Source organism: Alexandromys fortis, unplaced genomic scaffold (assembly GCF_014885135.2).
Source record: "Alexandromys fortis isolate MF-2015 unplaced genomic scaffold, M_Fortis_MF-2015_v1.1 scaffold_8_9099976_23576923, whole genome shotgun sequence".
In the NCBI taxonomy this organism is placed as follows: Eukaryota; Metazoa; Chordata; class Mammalia; order Rodentia; family Cricetidae; genus Alexandromys; species Alexandromys fortis.
This window is the reverse complement of record NW_026067899.1, coordinates 2,400,174-2,419,903: the sequence shown is the minus strand read 5'-3', so window position 1 is coordinate 2,419,903 and position 19,730 is coordinate 2,400,174. Positions and strand designations below refer to the sequence as shown.

At 44.1% G+C, this 19,730-nt stretch overlaps 1 protein-coding gene across 7 annotated transcripts in view; it reads right to left on the bottom strand.

Annotated features, from left to right (window-relative positions):
• Positions 1-388: 388 nt before the first annotated feature.
• The window catches only part of Mettl8 (methyltransferase 8, tRNA N3-cytidine), a 69,079-nt gene continuing 49,737 nt past the window's right edge, over positions 389-19,730 (bottom strand). The window contains exons 4-11 of one of the 7 annotated variants that reach the window (XM_050122125.1): positions 16,506-16,849; positions 15,095-15,144; positions 11,675-11,738; positions 8,312-8,451; positions 2,634-2,740; positions 2,231-2,296; positions 1,283-1,485; positions 391-771 (exon numbers count right to left, since the gene is read on the bottom strand). In XM_050122125.1, the coding sequence (XP_049978082.1) occupies positions 1,328-1,485; positions 2,231-2,296; positions 2,634-2,740; positions 8,312-8,451; positions 11,675-11,738; positions 15,095-15,144; positions 16,506-16,849 (929 nt within the window). In that variant the 3' untranslated portion in view covers positions 391-771; positions 1,283-1,327. The other 6 variants (XM_050122118.1, XM_050122130.1, XR_007588747.1 and 3 more) reach the window with 6 other exon arrangements.

The following is a 19,730-nucleotide window of genomic DNA, read 5'->3' as shown; positions in this document are numbered from 1 at the left end:
TAGGCTTGTTCCTAACTAGTTCTTATAACTTAAATCAACCCAAGTCTTTGAATCTATGCTCTGTTATGTGGCTTGGTTACTTTTACTCTGTGCTGCCCATTCTGCTTCCTCTTTGTCTGTCTGGTGACTACCTCCTTCTTTTTCCCAGCATCCTGTGTGTCTGAAAATCCTGCTTAGCTATTGGCCATTCAGTTTTGTATTAAGCCAATCAAAATGACACATCTTCATGTGTACGAAAAGATGATTCCACAACAAACACCCTCTGCAAGCAGAGATACTGATGGCCTAGGCACTAGGCATGTACATGGTGCACAGACATACATTCAGGTAAAACCCATACCTATAAAATAAAATAAAACAAAGTACTCCAACAAAAGCAACTTGGGGGGAACGGGTTTATTTTAAATGCTCACAAATCCAGATTAGAGTCCAGCAGGTTACAACAGGGTAGTCGGGAACAGGAAGCGGCTGGTCACATCCACAGTCAAGAGCAGAGAGAGAACGAGCCCAGGTGAGCCAGGGCTCAGTTCATTGCTTCCACTCTTCCTCAGTTCAGGGTCCCAGCCTAGGGAATGGCACTGCCTGCCACAGGAGCTCTGCTCACATCAGGTGACATAATCAAGGCAAACTCCCAGACAACTGACAGTCTGGAGACGCTTCCCAGGCAAGGCTGGACTGTGTCGAGCTGGCATGAAAACTGACAGGTGTCACAGCGATCTGCACATCTAAGAAGAGCCTGAAAGTGACTTGACAGGGGCCACGCTTCCCCATCTTTGGAAAGGAAGAGAAACCAAAATTGTATCTCAGACATTAGTATGGGGAGAGGGATAAAAAAAGGGGGGGGGTTTGGAGAAAATACATTTGACCAAAACAAAAAAACAATAAACCTTCATCCTGGGCTTGCAAGTTCCCTAAAAGCAAGGCGCTCTGCTCCCTGCTACTGACTGACAGAGAGGGGAGTTCGACTCTTTGGGAGTGCTTTACCACACCCAATAATAAAGAAGACAATTTTTTCCACTTCTAAAAAAAAAATGGACAGGTTACATTTTCCAAAACTATATGCCTTATATCAGTAATTTAATTCAAAGGGAACGTGGCTAGATGAAACAAGATCAAACAAACATGCATTTCAAGTTCTGAAACAAGGGTCGGCCATCCTTCAGGTCACTTCTGGGCACTTAGAATGTCCTCAGAGCCCAGACAACAGAGCATCAGGGCTGCAGACGCTCTTCTCATCGGCTCTGCAAAGAAGCCAACATCTCACCCTGGTTTCATACCTTACCATGACACACAGCTCAGTCACGAGAAAGGGGTGAACATGCTAACTTCAGTTCCTCTGAGTCCAGGGCAATGGCTTCTGGAACTTTCCCTGGACCCACACTCGGTGCATCGCCACCTGCTTTTTCCTGTTAACTTGCAAGCGATGATCGACCAGATTTTGCTTTTCATGTAATCCAGCCTCGCAGAACATGCGGTGGATTTCCCCTTTGAGACAAAAGTAGCTGTCAAAGATCTAACACGTGATAGGGGAGAGAGGAGGTAAGGACCAGTAAGACACCATGGAGTACTGTTCATCCGAGTCGTTTATACCAAGAAGCACTACACAGCTGGGTGAAGAAAACCCACAAAACCAAGTGGGGCTCTCTTATGTCCCCCATATACTGCAAGTATGAACAGGCTTAAGGGCCATCAGGATCAGGAGATTATCGTGAGTTGAGCTATGGCTGGAGCTTTCAGTATTTTAAAACGTGTCTACTTCACAAGCCTTTGTTTTCCAACCCAAAATGACAAGGTTTTTTAAGTTTGGGGAACTCCTTGGCTGCAGGATCCACCTGGCGCTGTCAGAAGTACTTGTTTAAGTCAAGAAATTGACTAGTGAGAACTAATTTTCTTTAGACTTAGAAAAGTCCAATTTTCTCCCATGGCTGGGGCAGAGTATCAATTCTTTTCATATCCAGGCTAACACTATCCCCAAACTGCACCCTGCACCGGCACTCTAGCGTAAGAGTGGAGCAAGCGGCCCTTTAGAAGGGATTTTAGCTGGAAGATTAGGAGGCAGAGGCCATCTGCACGCTTTTCTGCAGAGCCACTGTGAGCGCCAGGGCATGAAGACAGCGGTGTCGCCCTGAGTCCTCGTGTTCACAGTGTCTGAGGACCTCCCTGCAAGCGATTATCTGAGGAGTCTCACAGCTCTTCATTGACCTGGGTGATAGAGCAGCATACCGCATACCTTTCGTAAAGAAATAGGCTCTGGTACCATCTCCTCGGACATAAAAATTTTCAGATAAACAACGCCCTAAAAATAATAATAATAAAGAAAAATTTGATAGTTCCTTAAAACAAGATAAACCAAAATAATTTGACAGGAGATATTTTTATATTCTCAAAACACATTCAAATAACTGAGAACTGAGTATACTATTAGCTTTTAAAAGTTTATTTTTATTTATGTAAATATGTGTCTGTATATGGGTATACGCACATGTGTGTGGTTGCCTAATGACACCAGAAGAGGGGACTGGATCCCCAGAGCTGCAGTTATAGGTGAGCTGCCTGGTGTGGGTGCTGGTAACCAAACCCCTGTCTTCTTCAAGAGCACCTAACCACTGAGCTACCCCTCCAGCTCCTATTACCTTTTTTAAAACGCAGCTGAGCATTATCATATCTTCCAAGATCCCGAAATAATAGCATTCCCCCAGGCTTCAGCAGCCTGGACAGCCGGTCAACAACAGCTTGCATCCTTGGAAAACAAAGTGAAATAACCTGCATGGAAACGTTTTATACGCTAGGGCCAACCTTCCTGTATGAAACGTTTTATACGCTAGGGCCAACCTTCCTGTATGAAACGTTTTATACGCTAGGGCCAACCTTCCTGTATGAAACGTTTTATACGCTAGGGCCAACCTTCCTGTGTGGAAATATCTTATACGCTAGGGCCAACCTTCCTGAAGACAGAATAACAAGATCTCAATAAGCCAAAGAAATCATACATGTAACAGAAAAGCAAAAGAAAACAAACCACAAAAATAAACAAACAAAAACCTAAAAAAACAAAATAAAACAGAAAAACAAACCCGTAAAAACAAAGTATCCAAAGGAACTGAATTCAGAAGTCTAGTGTTTTGAGAGCTAAGCTGCAAGAGGAGACTGCTCGTTCATTTCCAGCCTTCCAAACCCAAATAATCACACAGAAACTATATTAATTATAACATTGACCAATGGCTCAAGCGTATTTCTAAGTAGCCCTTATATCTTAAATCAAGCTATTTTTATTATTTGTATTTTACCATGAGGCTCATGGTTTGTTACCTCTTGCCTCTTGGGCAACTACATGGCATCTGCCTCCTTCAGCATCTACATGGTGTCTCTTTGAGTCCGCCTACTCTATGTGTCTCTTCCAGCCTGGCTATATACTGTCCTGCCACAGGCCAAAGCAGCCTTATTCACTAACCAATAAAAGCAACACATATACAGAGGGACGTCCCACATCGCTGAACTCAGCTGGGAGCTTAAGAGCTTGATATCCTGTCAAAGCTGAACTGCAAACCACAAACCTGCGATCCCAGACTCCGGGGCTATAGCAGGAGGATCTTGGGTTCCAGACCAGCCAAGTCTGGGGCCCAAGTATCAGGCGAGCCTCAGTCACACTGTGAGACCCTGTCTCAAACTGAACAGACAACTCACCCACCCATCCACTAAGATTTCTGCCATTAAATACAGTAGGAGACACAGGTTCATTTTCTGCGAAATAAAACAATATGCCAGAGCCACCCCAAATTTACACAGCTGAATACCTTTCCTCCATGTTAATCCATCTCCTGGATGGCCTGCCTTCCTGCCTGCCCCCCCCCCTTCTTTCTGTGTGTGCATGTATAGTACTCATGAGAATGCACACACACGTCCACTATGTGTATAAGCCCACAGCTGACACTGTGCAGGGTCTCTCACCTAACAGCCACCTTGCTCCCAGGTCTTGTCTCTGCCTCCTGAATGCCATGATTATAGGCATATCTGTGGCTGTCTGGGTTTTCAGCTGGGTTCTCGGAATCTGAACTGGGTCCTCAGTCATTCTTGGCCTATTTCGACTGTACTCACATTCCAATTCCCAGCTTAATACCGGGAGGCTCTGTTTTATTCTTGTTAATTCCTCGTCCTGCTTCTGCAGCATGCAATCAAATATGACTCTTAAACCAAATCTTGATGTAGCTTTTGGGTTCTGTGTTCATGGTCTGTGTTTGATGGGCCAGAAAGATTCGGGCCTTCTACCGATGCTGAGTGGCTGGCATTAGCTGCCCAAAGAGCTCCAATGGACAGGACTCATGGAGCCCAGTAGGAATGACAATCGGATACAGAACTTCTTGTCACTGCCTGCTGAGGTGGGGAAGGGAAATGGCAGCCTACACAGCAAGCCTTTGTTATCTCTTTTCTGTTTGTTTATTTGATGTTGGCTTTTAAGACAGGGTTTTACACTGTAGCCCAAAGTGGTCTGGAACTCATTACGTAGGCAAGCTCGAACTTGCATTTGTCCTTCTGCCTCAGCCTCCTGGTAGTGTTACACACTAAGCCACCACACCCAGATGTGTCTTTGCTTTAAGCCAACTGAAGTTGCCAGGCTTTCTTGTTTTGAAAAGATGAGGCTAGTTCAGATAATTTATAAATTCCTTTCATTTAGACAACATTCATGGCTGCCATGACGGTTCAGCTGGTAAAAGCATTTGCCACAAATGCTGGCAACTTGAGTTGGATCCCTCGGACCCATGTAAGTATGGAAAAGGAGAACTGACAATACAGAGTAGTCCTCTGGCCTCCACATACATGCTGTGGAGCACACAGGACCACATACACATCACAGACACACAGACACACACACACACACACAGGCAGATATACGTAATTTAAAAATCTTATAAAACAACATTTAGTGGATTAGTGGGTGAAATCCAGCTTCTATATTATTATAAAGCAGCCAGGAGGTGGTGGTGCATGCCTTTAATCCCAGCACTTGGGAGCCAGAGGCAGGCAAATCTCTGTGAGTTCAAGGCCAGCCAGGTCAGAGTGTGTTCCAGGACAGCCAGAGTAATACAGAGAAACCCTGTCTTGAAAAACAAAATGCAAACCAAAACAAAATAAGATTTAAAAAAAAAAAAACAGAAAGAAAGAAAAAGCAGAAAGGCAGAAAATAAAAGCTGCTATAAAATTAAGTCTGAACAGGGAGAAATGTGGCAGAAAGAGATCGCATGTTTAGGTGAAAAGCTCTTTTTAAAAACTGGAATATACGCTGCTGTATTGATGGCACTAACGTCCACACTACCAAGCTCCAGGGAAGCACGCTGGCTTACCAGTAGCCTGGGTAAGACTCTGAGCTCAAGAAAAAGAGAAAGAAGCATAAATACACGAAGGGAAAATGATTTTCTCTTTCATCTCAGGTCATTTTCATGCCGTGCTTACATCCTTGCTCTCTGACAATAAAAAAATGTAAATCTTAAAAAATATAATTTCAAGGTAAATGTATTATGTACAGAGCAAAATATCTGGAATTATTAGCAAAAAAAGAATGACAAAAATGCAGGGAAAACAAACGATGCGCCTCGCTCTGCAGCCACCATGTAAAGCCTCACATAACAGGGGCGTCTGTGCAGACAGCAGGAGTGGGGGCTGCTCTCCTGACACTCCACGTCCTCTCAGGCTCCTGGGGACCACGCTGGGGACGCAGCAGAGAAGAGGAACAGGACAAAGCCCATCCTGGCTGCTTTCCCTGGTGCTGTGATAACACACTTTGACAGGAGCAACTTCAGAGAGAGAGGGTTTATTCTGGGTCATAGTGCAGGTTACAGACTACCATGGGGAAATCAAGGAGTCAGGAGCTTGATACGCTTGGTCACACCCCGTCCAGTCAGAAAGCAGAGAACCATGAAGCACACTAGCGCTCAGCTCGCTGTCTTACATAGTCTGGAATTCACTGGCCAGGGCACGGCCCCTCGCACAGTAAGACGGGTCACTCCATGTAACCACATATGATTTATATGGTGCTGCAGACCAAACCAGGGTCTCTGCATGCTAGGCATTTTCCCGACAGGGCTACATTTCAGCCTTGGGGTTTTGGTTCTTTTTGAAGCAGAGTCACAAAATATTGCATTCTGGAGCATAAATGGTCATTAGTTCTTTTCTTCTTCTTAGTTTTCTTCCTTTGAGGCAGAGCCTCACATACTCCAGGATGGCCTCAAACTCACTTAAACTCGTGATCTTTTTACCTCCACCTCATGAAAGCTGGGACGACTAACACTTGCCACCACCCCCTCCTGGGTAATTCTAGATTCTGCCAAGTTTACAATTGATATTAATCATCACGGCTCTGCTTTTTTTTTTTTTTTTTTTTTTTTTTTTTTTTTTTTTTTTTTTTTTTTTTTTTTTTTTTTTTGAGACAAGCTCTCAGTATCCTGGACTGGCCTAGAACTCGCAGAGCTCCACCTGCCTCTCCGCGTGCTGGGATGCCCAACCCTTTCTTTCTTTTGTGCACTTCAGTTGACTGCTGTCCTTACCTGGCGCTGGACAGCGAGAGGAAAGGAAAAGAGATAAAAACAGACAGACAACAAAAACTCCCCAGTTTGTGGACTCCCCAGTCTGCTTTCATTTCCAGGAAGTCTCTTACTTTTTCCTTTATTCAGTGACAGAAAGGCAGCTCTCTTCTGTAGTCTCCTAGGAGTTACTTCCATCTAAGCTGCCACCCCCAGACTCAGGATCTAGCTGAACTGCTGCCAATGAGTTGCTCTTCTCGAATGCTCGTGGGTACACACGCACAGTTACAGTCCTCAGTGACCCTGAAGACACTGCTGAACTATTTATTTTTATTGCCTCTCTTCGATTGGCTCACCTCACTATTATTTAGTTAAAATGCCTCAAGGTGCTGTTTCTTTGTGTTGTCCAGGTTGGTCTCAAACACCGGGGCTCAGTGCCTTGTGCCTTAATCACCCGAGTAGCTGGCCCACAGGCGCACACCACTACACCCAGATCATTCTACCTTATTTTTAGATCATTTTCATATAGGCAAAAAAGTTGTGCTGACATGATACATTTGAATTTTATAATAAACAGAGTGAATGCTTTATTATAAAAGCAATCATTCTAAGATATCTATTTCTCCTTCTTATTAATATTCAATTCAAATCACGATAAAATACATTATCAGAACAAATCTCAAATAGTCTTTCTACAGTCTTATTTAGAATCTATGCATTTCCTGTTTTAAGGACCCGTAAGAAATCTGGTTCTTCATCACCTACATCATCCTTCTAATTATTCCTCCACAGAAGCAACCCCAGCGCAGGCACTTGGGCTACTCCGCAACTGTGCCAACAGATGAGCACATTATCAGGAAAGAAAGACACTGCGGAACTCGAGAGGGAACCTAATCTATGCATCAGGTATAAATATAACTTCCTTTCTGATTGATTTGGGAATCAAATTTTCCCTCACTAAGTAATAAAGTCTCTTCTACAGATGGGAACCAAAAAGCCAGCAAGGGGCCTAGCAGCTTAGCATGTAGGACTCACGTTTCTGTGGGAAGGTATTACATTATCACACAAAAGGGATCGGATGCAGACGTGCCCTCTTCTCGGGGGCTGTGAAATCTCATAGAAGTACAAGTCCTGTGGGTGGGCATGGTGGTGCAGGCCTGTAATCTCAGCAGTGGGGAAGTTGAGGCAGGGGGGTCACTAGGAGTTTGAGGTCAGTCTGGACTGGATAGAGAGTTCAAGGTCAGCACAGGCTACACAGGCTAAATCAAAAATGAAAACCATCATCATATACACATAAGAACCTAAGTCATACTCAGGGGACCAGGGACACTCAGTAGAAGAGCACATGTCGACATGCACAAGATCGCAAGGTTAACTCACAGTAACACACTCACACACACAAACCCATGCCCATACAATTGAATCACTCGAGAGGATGCTACGTCAAAGATGTTTGTTTCTGATCTCCCGTACAATCTCCCTCCTGGGAGTCTATCAGGCTGCTCTGCATCTGTAATTTCCTTGAAGCGCTGTCACTTCTAATAGGTATGTGTCTCTCCAGAATGTGCTCGCTTCATTCCGACAGCGACAGAAAGCTTGCTAATGAAGCATCTGACCGGTTCCTTTCTTAAAAGTGTAAAGGCAGGAGAGGCTGCATTTAAAAGGCTGCATGTTAAACACAAAGGAGTTCACTAGATAATAAATTCAGGGATTGTCATGTTTGCTTTGCTAGTTCTAAGAGCCACGGCTGAGAAAGGAGCTTTCCCCGCCAGCTTTGCCCTTTCGTCTTCCTTTACCTGTCAGGGTGAATAGAAGAGAGCACAAAGACCAGGAGAACGATGTCCAGGATCCCGTCCGGGAAGGGGTAGGCCAAGCCGTCATCGCACACATCGTGGAGGAAGGCACAACAGTGGGCCTCACTGTAGGACGCATGCGACTGTCCCGGCGGAGGAACAAACGGTGGCAGGAGTTAGCGGGCCTCCAGAGGGGTTTTGGTTTGTTTTTTTTCCTTATCTTTTTTCAAATAAAGGCTATTTTTTTTTTTTAAATCCTTTCTTGGACCAGTGAGATGGCCTGGTTGGTAGAGGTGCTTGTAGCCGGGACTCACATGGTGGAAAGAGAACTGACCCCCCAAACTGTTCTCTCATCTCCACATCAGCCCGACATGTATGTTCTCTCCCCACAAAATAAATACTTGTAATAAACATTTTTTTTTTCTCTCAGGCATCTTTTCTCTGTGAACTTGAATAAACTTCATTCCTGGTTCAGTACTCTATAACTTATTTCAAGCTGCCCTAAAACAACAAAAACAAAGCCAGATGGTATTTGATCCCAGCACTCGGGAGGCAGAGGCAGGTGGATCTCTGTGAGTTCAAGACCACCCAGGGCTACAGGAGATTGAATCTGTCTAAAAGAGAAACAGAGCTCATACAAGGTGATCCCAGCACTCGGGATCCCGTGCCTTTAATCCCAGCACTGGGGAGGTGGAGACAGGAGCGACATGGATCTGAGGAGAGAGGAATATAAGGTGGGAGATGGGCTCAGTGCAGTCTGAGGATGCAGTCTGACCATACAGCCTGAGGACTGGTAGACAGGACCTCCCCTTCAGTCTGAGGGGTTGGCAGAGGTAAAAGGCTCTCTAGTGGCTGGCTGCACTGCTTCTCTCATCTCTCAGCTTTCACCCCCTTACATCTGACTCTGGGTTTTTATTATTAACACCAGTTAGAGCCCTGCCACAGTCACACAGCTCTACTACTGAAAGCCGCTCTCTTGCACTCTGAGATGGGATGCTGTGCGAGGCAGGTGAGTAAGGCTATTTGTAGACAGCATTGGGTGAAACTTATTCCACAGGATCTGTCTATGGAATCAGCAGCAGAAGGAGAGACATCAAACCCCATTATCCTGGGAAATGTGATTACTGGTATATTTGCCTTCTCTATGCATTGTTTTGAGAAATGTCTGTAATAAACACTATTATTGTCCAAAACTAACTTTTAGCATTAGCTATTTTTTTTTTCTTTTTTGAGACAGGGTTTCTCTGAGTAGCACTGGCTGTCCTGGAACTCACTATGTAGACCAGGCTGGCTTCAAACTCAGAGATCTACCTTGGCCTCTTAAGCACTGGGATTAAAAGTGTGTTCTATCACCTGGCCCAGCCAGTGTTAACTTTTGAAAGTTTTACTTAAATGTTTAGCACACTTTTTTGTGGTTTGTTTGTAGTCACGTGTTTGTGTGTACAGTAATACACGTGTATGAAGGTGGACACGTGTGTATGGAGGTCACCGAACAACCTCAGCTGTCTTTCCTCAAGTTCAGTTCACCTGACCTGGTACTGGTCTAACAGGCTAGGCTGGTTGGCCATGAACTCAGGGCTCTGTCTGTGTCTGCTGGCCCAGGGCTGGGATCACAAGCGTGGTCAACACACCCAGCCTTCTCCGTCTGAGGAGCTGAACTCGGGTCCTCGGGCTCGCAAGGCGAGTGCTCTTCTGACAGAGCCATCTCCCTGCATTCTATGTGACAGAATTTCCTTCCGTTCACTGCCGACTCTTCATCCTAAGGAGGGCGAACCAGCATTCACGGTTTGTTCAGGAAGCCCGGGTTCCCAAAGCTTCTTAGTTTTCTTAGTTCAAGAATGTCAATCTAACAAGCGCCTACTATGTGCTAGACTATATTTGTAAGCTGTTAGAGACACGCATGAGTGATAGCTTCTTCTTGGAGGTTTAACTAAAACATGGGGTAGGTAGGTGGTTGTTAAAATTAACCGACTAATATTATCAGTATCCTTTGAACTTATTCATGAACATGAACATGGACTGGATTTAAAAAGATTTTTATGATTAATTCTGTACATCTGTGTGTGGGTTTGTGCACGAGGTGAGAAGGCACCGACTCCCAGGAGCTAGGTCTAGGTGGCCGCGAGTCACATTGAATGTGCCCCGGGAACCAAACTCAGCTCTTCCGCAGAAGCAGTGTGTGCTCTTACCCACTGAGCATCTGTCCAGCTAGGACACCTCTCCAGGTTAAAAACAGGCATTCTGTATAGGTAATATACTTTAACATCAGTTGAAACAGCTTCCAGAAAGCGCAAAAGCCCAGCTAAACATCATCACAGATGCACCTGATGCAGAAATATTTCAGAAGAATCAACCACCTCAGAAGTCAACAGACCTTTTAAAAAAAATTTAAATTTATTTTTATGTGTATAAGTGTTTTGCCTGCATGCATGCCTGTGTCTGATGCCTTCAGAGGCCAGAAGAGGACATCAGATCTCATTATAGATGGCAGTGAGCCACCATGTGGGAGCTGGGGATTGAACCTGGGTCCTCTAGAAGGGCAGCAAGTGTTCTTAACCACTGAGCCATCTCTCTAGGCCCCATTTTACACATTTTAAATGTACTTATTTATCCTATGTGTATGGGCATTTCTCCTGTGTCTATATTTAGGCACCATGTGCCTGCCTGATGCTCACAGAGTTGAGAAGCAGGTGTTAGACCCTTGGAAATGGAGTAAGAGATAGTTGTGAGCCCCGTTCAGGTGCTGTGGATTGAATCCAGGCCCTTTGGAAGACCAATTAGCATTCTTAACTGTTAAACCAAGCTCTTCAGGCTTCTTGAGTTAGAACTTTTAAAAGTCTCTATTTATTTATTCATTTATCTAGTTTTTGGGTTTGTTTTGTTTTCTGAGAGAGGATCTCGCTAAATAGCTTTGGCTGTCTGTCCTGGAATTCACTCTGTAGACCAGGCTAGCCTTGAACTCACAGAAATATATCTGTCTCTGCCTCCCAAATGTTGTGATTAAAGGTGTGTGCTAGTACACCATCGCCTGGCTCTCTCTTTATTTTTAATTTATGTGTATATACATGCTTGTGTGTATTTGTGTGTATGAGTGTTTGCTATCCTTTTCAATTGCCCTTTATCTTGTGTTTATGTCTCTCATTAAACTTGGAGCTCAGGGATTTGTCTAGGTTGGCTACCAGAAGTTCAAGGATCTTCCTGTCTCTGGCTCCCCTGTGCTGGAATTACAGGCTCACGCTGCCATGCCCAGACTTTTTAATGGTGGTGCTGGGTCTGAACTCAGGTCTTCCTGCTTGCATGATGAGCACTCTCCTGACAGCCACCCCCTCAGCCCACGCCTCTCTTTCAAGACTATATAAGTCATACCTTTACAAGCTCCACCGCTTCAGAGGCAAAATCACAGCAATAAAGAAAGGATCCTGGAATGTTCCTATGTAAACGAAAAAGACATTTAGGTTCAGAGTCAGACATGTTCAAACTAGAGAAGGTGTGACAAGCTCTTACTACTACCGGGGAACTTTGAAATTCCCATCCTGTGCTGAAGGGCGCCTGACTACCTGTGAGGTATGCTCATGCTCACATGGGAATTTCTAAGCCCACCCTCCCACCTGTTCCTCGCCCCCAAGGCCTGGCATGCCCAGCTCTGCCTTCTCCAAGCCCCTCTCATTCTTCCTTTATTTGCAACTTGTTTGGTTTTGAACCTTTCCAAACAGGTGCTCAATTGCTCTGGCAGGGCAGAAGCACATACAGCATTATCACTGGAATACATGCAATCTCTAAAAGGGAATCAAACTCTAATACACAAATTCTTGGATACTTAAGATTCTTAGATATTATACACACATAATTAATCTGCTCTGCAGCACTGGGATTTGCACTCGACTTAAGATCGGTCCAAACAAGTAGAAGTAGAACAGACAGGACTTGATTGTGAAAAGTTAACCAGCACTAAATCAAAGCAAAAGACTGCAGCGCTTGATTCTGTTTTGTTTGTCATCTGTCCCCTATGGAAATGGTGTGGTGCTGAGCACGGGGCACCCGACCCTCTGCTCGCAGCACTTGGGTGGCTGAGGCAAGAAGATTGGATGCTCAAGGCCAGTTTGGGCCACAGAGTGAGCTTCTGTCTCAAAAACAGAAAGGAAGAAGTACGTAAGAACATCTTAGTACTTTACTCCAGCATATACTCTGTACTCCGCTATGAAACTCAGGTAACTGTGGCCTGTGAACTACTGAGTGCTGGATGCCCACGAATGTGCTCCGTTAGCACTCACGCACGTATGATCTGTGGCTGAGGATGAGAGGCCTCTGGAAGCAAACTGCCCTGGGCCTAACACTTGGCTCCACCACTACTAAGTGATGTGTCTGGAGGACGACAGTTTCTTGATCTGTCTGTAACTCTGTTCCTTCATCTTCACTAGAGACAAGTGTGGTGTTTAAGGTAGTTATGAGGGCTGAATGGATCCACATGGTAAGGTTCTAAAAGACTCATGGCTCAGAAAAAGGAGCACTCAACAGATCTCAGCCATTATTACAGCTGTTATTGCTGCTATTATTATTATTATTATTATTATTATTATTATTATTATTATTGTTATTCTGAAACCTGCTTCTGACTCCCAGGAACTTAAAACTCAGATGACCCTCTAAAAATGTCTATATACTTCAGTGTCTTTCTGGACTCTAGTTCAGCTAATGCCTGTGAGAGGCCTGCCATCCACCTTTGAGTAGTTATGGAACACCTATTGAGCCCAGACTAGTCCAGCAGCTAAAGGAAAGTGTGTGCCATGTGTCCTATCAAGGTGCCAGCCTGACCTCTGAGATGGAATTCTGACTGCATCAGCATCCCAAGCTGCAGTTTGTACCCAATGACCTTCAGGAGCCTTTGTGTCAAGTCAGCTGACCGCCCTGGCTCTTCTCCCACGGGTATACATGTCAGTACCACACCACAGCAGCGGCGCTGTCTGGGAGGAGATTAAGAAACAAACGATCCTTGGAGAATGATCTGACCCTCGATTCCAATGGTCTAATTATGGTGAAATATTCTGAAAGTGTAACACATTAATCCTGGGGGCGGGGAGCTCTATTTTCCCTCTGGAAGGCTGGACACTCTTGGGCTTTTAAAGATGAATTATTCCCCAGGTTAATGAGCACACCTGTAATCCCAATAATGGGCGATAAAGACAGGAGAATCTTGTTTGAGGCCAGTCTGATGAATATAGTGAGCCCTTGTTGGATGAGGAGGAAAAAAAGGAAAATGAGGAGGTGGGGAAGAGGAAGGGAAGGGGTGCAGAAGAGGTAGGAACTTAGAGCTTTCCATTAGGAGTTAACCGAAAAGAGAGCTGAGGTCAGGTGTGGTGGCACATGCCTTTAGTTCCAGCACTTAGGAGGCAGAGGCAGGCCTGGCTTATAGAGCAAGGACAGCCAGGGCTATGCTGAGAGACCCTGCCTCAAAAATCAGGAAAAAGAAAAGAAAAGAAAGAAAGAGAAGAGAGAAATGAAAGCACAACTAATACAGAACTAATAATCAATATCTATTGACCTCTTGCTATATCATACTGTTAGGTTACCTGGAATATACAAAATAGAGAAACAAGAAATTTAAAAACAACGTGCTTAGTAATAACTTGGGAACAGCCATAGAGTAACACAACCACTCGCCAGCACGGGGTCACGAGGGTGGAGAGACCTGGTCATGTGCAACAGAAGAGAAGCAGGGAAAGGGAAGACAAGAAAGTAAGGACGAGGAGTAAGGCCATGCTCAGTCGCCAGCGCCTCCCATGCCCAGCCACAGCAGCTGCCAATAGATAACAATGGGGACGCTCTGTCTGTTTCATAGCCAGATGTTCTGAAGATGCATCCTGGATCCAGAAGTGGCATGATGCTTGGCATTATGCTAAAAATTGTTGAATTGAGGTGGTGGGTTCACAGAAACTCACTGTACTGCTCTTTGCTTTCCAAAATGCTTTTACATAGTTGTAATTGAAAGATAAAAAGATCATATGTTAGGTTAAAGAATGTGTATGCAGACTGCACAGTAGCTATACGAGAGTGACAGGGACCTACACCGCCTCCTGTCGCAAGTTTTTGGAAATGCACTCACTTTGATTTTAGTGGGGGAAATAACGTGAAAGGTATCGTGCAAACTTAGAGAGAGAACTGGAGAGACCAGAGGAGGCAAAAGGTAGAGAGAGTTCATCACAGGAACACTAAAACTCTCAGGCGAGACCGACGGTGGCCTCAAAGGGCAGGTAGGAGGACATTTGTGTTGTCCCCATCTCTTTCTGCTTTCCCGCTTGTGGTCAGCACTACCACTGCAGATGACTTTGAGTCCAGGCACAGAGATCTGACGTGCGAAGGGTGCGTGGGGGTGGGGGTGCTGTTGCTCCAGCAACGCTGATACCACAGTATGAGGAGTGAGGTGTGTGCTCCAATCCCAGCTCTCTGTGTAAGGTGCCATCTGGTATCCAGGAAGAGCACACCACATCTGACGCTAAGCAAAGCACAGCTTGGTGGAAGGATGGGATCTCTTGCTCTTTTCTCATTCTGCCGTCTACGTAAACACAAGTTTAAAAACTACTTCAAACCCGTGGCTACGGAATGCTTTTTCGGAATGTTCCCCAGTTCATGTGATGTTAGTCACTAAGAACGTGTCGTTTGAAACTTGCTTTAGTCATGGTTTATCTGGGAATTCGGAATTCTTGGCATAGGTACCACAAAGTATTTCCAGAATTTTTCAACATCCCACAAATATGTAAGATTTTTGTAGGGGAAACACTTAAAACTCACCGCAAGGTGTTCATGATTGGAAAAACACAATTTCCAGCACCACAGCCAACCTAAAATTGAAAATAAACAAATGTGAATGCATTCCGTTTCACTCCCAATATTGGGTTTTCTATTAAAAAAAAAATGACTACTGAATTTCTGGGTATGGCAGGACTTGTGAAGCCCAAACGCCAGAAGAAGCAAATCACAAGAGGAACCATCAAAGTTTGGCTGTGGAGATCTTCACAATTTTGAACCCACCAAAGCCTCCTAACTGAACCAATACGTTCACACCACACTGCAGACAGCACAGCAGTGAATAAAGCATTTGCGTTTGCAGTAGCCATGGTAAAGGGCAGGACTCATACAATAGACAAGCAAAGGGAAGGAATGGGCAGAGGACAGCTAGCATGTGATGTCTGAAGAGCCATGAGCGTACTGGGTGGCGGAAAAGGGATAAACGAACGCAGGGTCAGAGGGCTCTGGAGCTTGTGAAAGCCCGGGAGGCTGCGGCAAGAAGTCTGGACTATAGGGTGAATCCGAAGCCAGCCTGGGAAACTTAGGGAGACCCTGCCTCAAAATGGGCTGGGATGTGGAACTCTTGTCTATAGTTTAAGTTCAAACCCTCATACAAGTGAGCAAGAGAGAGAAGGCTGGTCTTAAACACATATGATACTCTTGTTTCTGTCTCCTGAGTGCTGAGACTATGGGCACGTGTTCCACGTCTGGTTGTATTAGTATAGCTTCTTAGGAAGCAGTTTGGGAGTCTGTTTCAAGAGCTCTAAAAGTTTCTAAATACTGTAAACTAGTGAATTTGACCCAAGATGGGAAAAGAAAATGGAGTCAAAGACATGTGCTGAGAAAATAATTCATGCTAGGTGTATGACAATAGGGAAGCAAAATTATGGTGCCTCTCTTATGTGTTCTTGTAAATCCTCTGTAATCAGCAACTATTACCCGTAGAATCAGAAAGATGGGGTTTCGGCTCAAAAATGGGAAACCACTATCTACACTACATTACAGAAAACTAAACATCTCACTTATTTTTATTTCACTTCAGAAGGTGTGTGTGTGTGTGTGTGTGAGAGAGAGAGAGAGAGAGAGAGAGAGAGAGAGAGAGAGAGAAAGTAAAGAAAAAAGAGTGAATATTAAGACCAAAAGTTTATCAGAACTTAAGACCTGCCTCCAAGTTAGAAAATACAGCAAACTAAAGGGGGAGGGGGGTTGGGAATAAGTAACACAAAATAAAAGCCACAAACTTTGACTGATTAAAGATGTGAGTCCCAAGTACTGCTTATATGTGCAAGCACACTGAGCATCTGGTTAGGTCTGGTCTTCCACCTGGGCAGTCTGGACCATTCATAAAATAGTGTGGGGCGCACACTTCCACACTCCATCACCTCTTGGATGTCTTGTCCCCTGTACACAGTACCTCCAGTATTCGGAAAGTGGCCTTGCTACCAGGAAAGCGCTCTGTCTTCCCAGGCCCTTCGCTGTGTTCTTCCAAGTCTTGGTTGGGGAAGTTAGATCTTTCTTCGCTCCAAGGGGCTGATGAGACACGGCTCTTTTGACAATCCTTTTCCGTTCTCTGCATATTTGAGAAGTCACTTCTGCCTTGATCCCAGGATGATCCTTCCACTTTCTCTTTAGAGCTTTGATCAACTGGAAGAATTTCAGGAAATTCCCTCAACAGCCAGTTGCGATTCTTGAAAAATTTATTCTTATGGGTCTGGTAAAATGTGTCCCAGTATTTATTAGCGTCGCGTTCAAACTTAACTGAAACAGAGAGGAAAAAAAATCCATTTACTATGAACGATATTTACTATTGGCTGCTATTTTGGTAACTAAATACCTTTAATAATTAAATATTTAAGCCAAGTGTGGTGGAACACACCTCTGATCCCAGCACTTGGGAAGGCAAGGCAGGCAGGTCTTTCCATTCAAGGCCAGCCTGGTCTACAAAGTGAGTTCCAGGACAGTTGGAGCAGGTGTGGCCTTACTGAAGTGTGTCTCTAGCAGTGGGCTTGAAGTTTCAGAAGCTCAAGCCAGGCCCAGTGGTTGGCTCTCTCTTCCTGCTGCCTGCTGATCCAAAGATAGAACTCTCAGCTTCCTTTCCAGCACCATGTCTGCTTGCATGCCACTATCCTTCCCGCCATTATAATAATGGAGTAAACCTCTGAACTGCAAGTCAGCCCCGGTGAAATGTTCTCCTTGACAAGAGCTGCCATGGTCGTGGTGTCTCTTCACAACAGAACACTAAGACACACACACACACTTATCAATAACTGGATTTCCAAATCTGTCACTTTGATATTATTATCATCATAATTTTACTTACTGAATATAAGGCTAAAATACAAAAGTGCATTTAATTTTCTTCAAAAGATCAATATGTAATATATTTAATCCTACTTTTAAAATCTATTTTTCTGTCAACAGTTGGCCATTCCATTTTGTGAGGAATAGAAACTTTGAGAATTATTTTTTGAAGCCAAGCTTTGAATCTGTCTATCTATCTACCTATTTGTCTATCTACATATTTGTCTATCTATTTGTCTATCTATCTGTCTGTCTATCTATCTATTTGTCTGTCTATCTATCTATCTATCTATCTATCTATCTATCGATTATATGTCTATCTTATATATGTATATGTGTATTATATGTACATATGTGTATGTATGTATGTATACATATTTGAGACAGGATCTCTCTGTGCAGCTTTGGCTAGGCTGGTCTCAAACCCACCTGTGAAGTACTGAGACTAAAGGCATGTACTACCATACCTGGCCTAACAATCATATTTTTAATCAAGCTATTTGTGTGTGCCTTTCTATTTTCTGGGAGAAAGAACTCCGTCCCAGTCTGTCTCCACAAAGGTGCAGACAGGCAATAAGAAAAGAATGCGGGCATTATAAACGACATTCAGTTTACTCCCACTGCCTTCCTGGTTCTACAATAAGAAAAGAATGCGGGCATTATAAACGACATACAGTTTACTCCCACTGCCTTCCTGGTTCTACATCTGAAGAAAGGAACTGAAACTCCTTGTGGAGGCCCACCCTGTAACTTCACCCCCCACCACACCCTCAAATCCAGAGGCATCTCTTTCTGTTGCTGTCTCCTAATGGAAGTCTCTAAGCGAATTCCTGGTGCTTTCTTGAACAGACAGGCTCTTGGTGATGTCTTCCCTGGGTTAAGGGGCAACAGCTATGCCAATGGTCTCAGAACTTCAGGCATTTCTTAGTCTTCTGCCCCTTCCCATCTCTACGTTGCATTGACAAAGTGATTTAAACCACGTATAGTAACACAGGTCTGTAATTCCAACACTTGGGAGGCTGAGGCAGGAGAACCTCAAATTAGAGCTAGCCTGAAATACAAAGAGAATTTGAAGCCAGCCTGGGCTATATCAAAAAAACTCTTGCCTCAAATAAATCATGGTAGCACAAATTTTTAAGCTTAGCACTTGTGACAAGGAAGAAGGTTCACAAGTTCAAACAAAAACTCAAATAACTTGCTCACTCTATCTTTTATTGAACAACCATTTCTTAACTCCAATTATGTAACAAGGTTAATCCTTAGTCTTAATCCATGGATTAAGAATTACTTTTACCCTAGTAGGCAGACTCATGACAGTTTAAAAGTACTTTCAAAGTCTGCAAAAGCTTCCTAATGGGAATGTAACGATTCCCAAGGTTCAGCTGGAGAAAAGTAAGGTACAGGGCAGAACGAATCTTATGCCATTTGCTAGAAGGAAGGAGGAAAAGAAAACTGCATGTGTACACAAACAAGCAGGCACATGGACTCAGGTACTTACTAGGATAGGTACAAAACAGCACCAGGCATGGTGGCTCATGCCTGTAATCCCAGGACTGGGGAGGCTGAGGCAGAGGACTGTAAAGAGTTCAAGGTAAGCCTGGGACTCTGTCACAAACAAACAACAACAAAACCAAACAAGCAAATTTAAAAAACCTGTGGTTTAATGGAGAATTTTTTTTAGTTTTGATTCATGGGAATTTACCATCGATTCCAAAATTATGCTAAGCCACAAATAAAAATAATGGACCCCTTTCATTCATAATTTCAAAGAGACTCAACCTACGAGTCATGTGGCTGCCAACAGTCAGTCTCCTTCAGTGTCCTGAAGTGAGGTTTTCCTTCATTTTTATCTGCATAGCCTGGTCCCACAGGCCTTCATTCATCCAGGCTCATGCTTCCTGGGTCCGCTCTGGCAGCAGGAAAAAGGTCTGAGAAATGGCAGTGGGCCCTGTGTATAAGGGATGTGTGTTTGTGAGTCTACACCATCATCTCATCTGCATTAACCAAGGGCAGCCTACGTATGCTGAGCCCAAAAGTGCATACTGATCTGGATGCTAGCTCTGTGTTCACTTTCAACAACTAAGGTGCACCTGTGTACTGGGCAAGCAAACAAAAACAACATTCTGAAAATCAAACGCGGGAGGAAATAGAGAACTTCCCGATTTCCCAAGGGATTTCTTATGGCTTACTGTCTTCCTCTGTTTTAAAAACGCTCTTTGTAACTCATTCTGCGTAGATAGATTTTGTATCTAAGAAAAAGCATCCCAAAGACTTATATTTAAAGGTAATAGGACCCAAATTTAGTCAAATCTCTGGGATTAGGTTTTCCAACATAAAG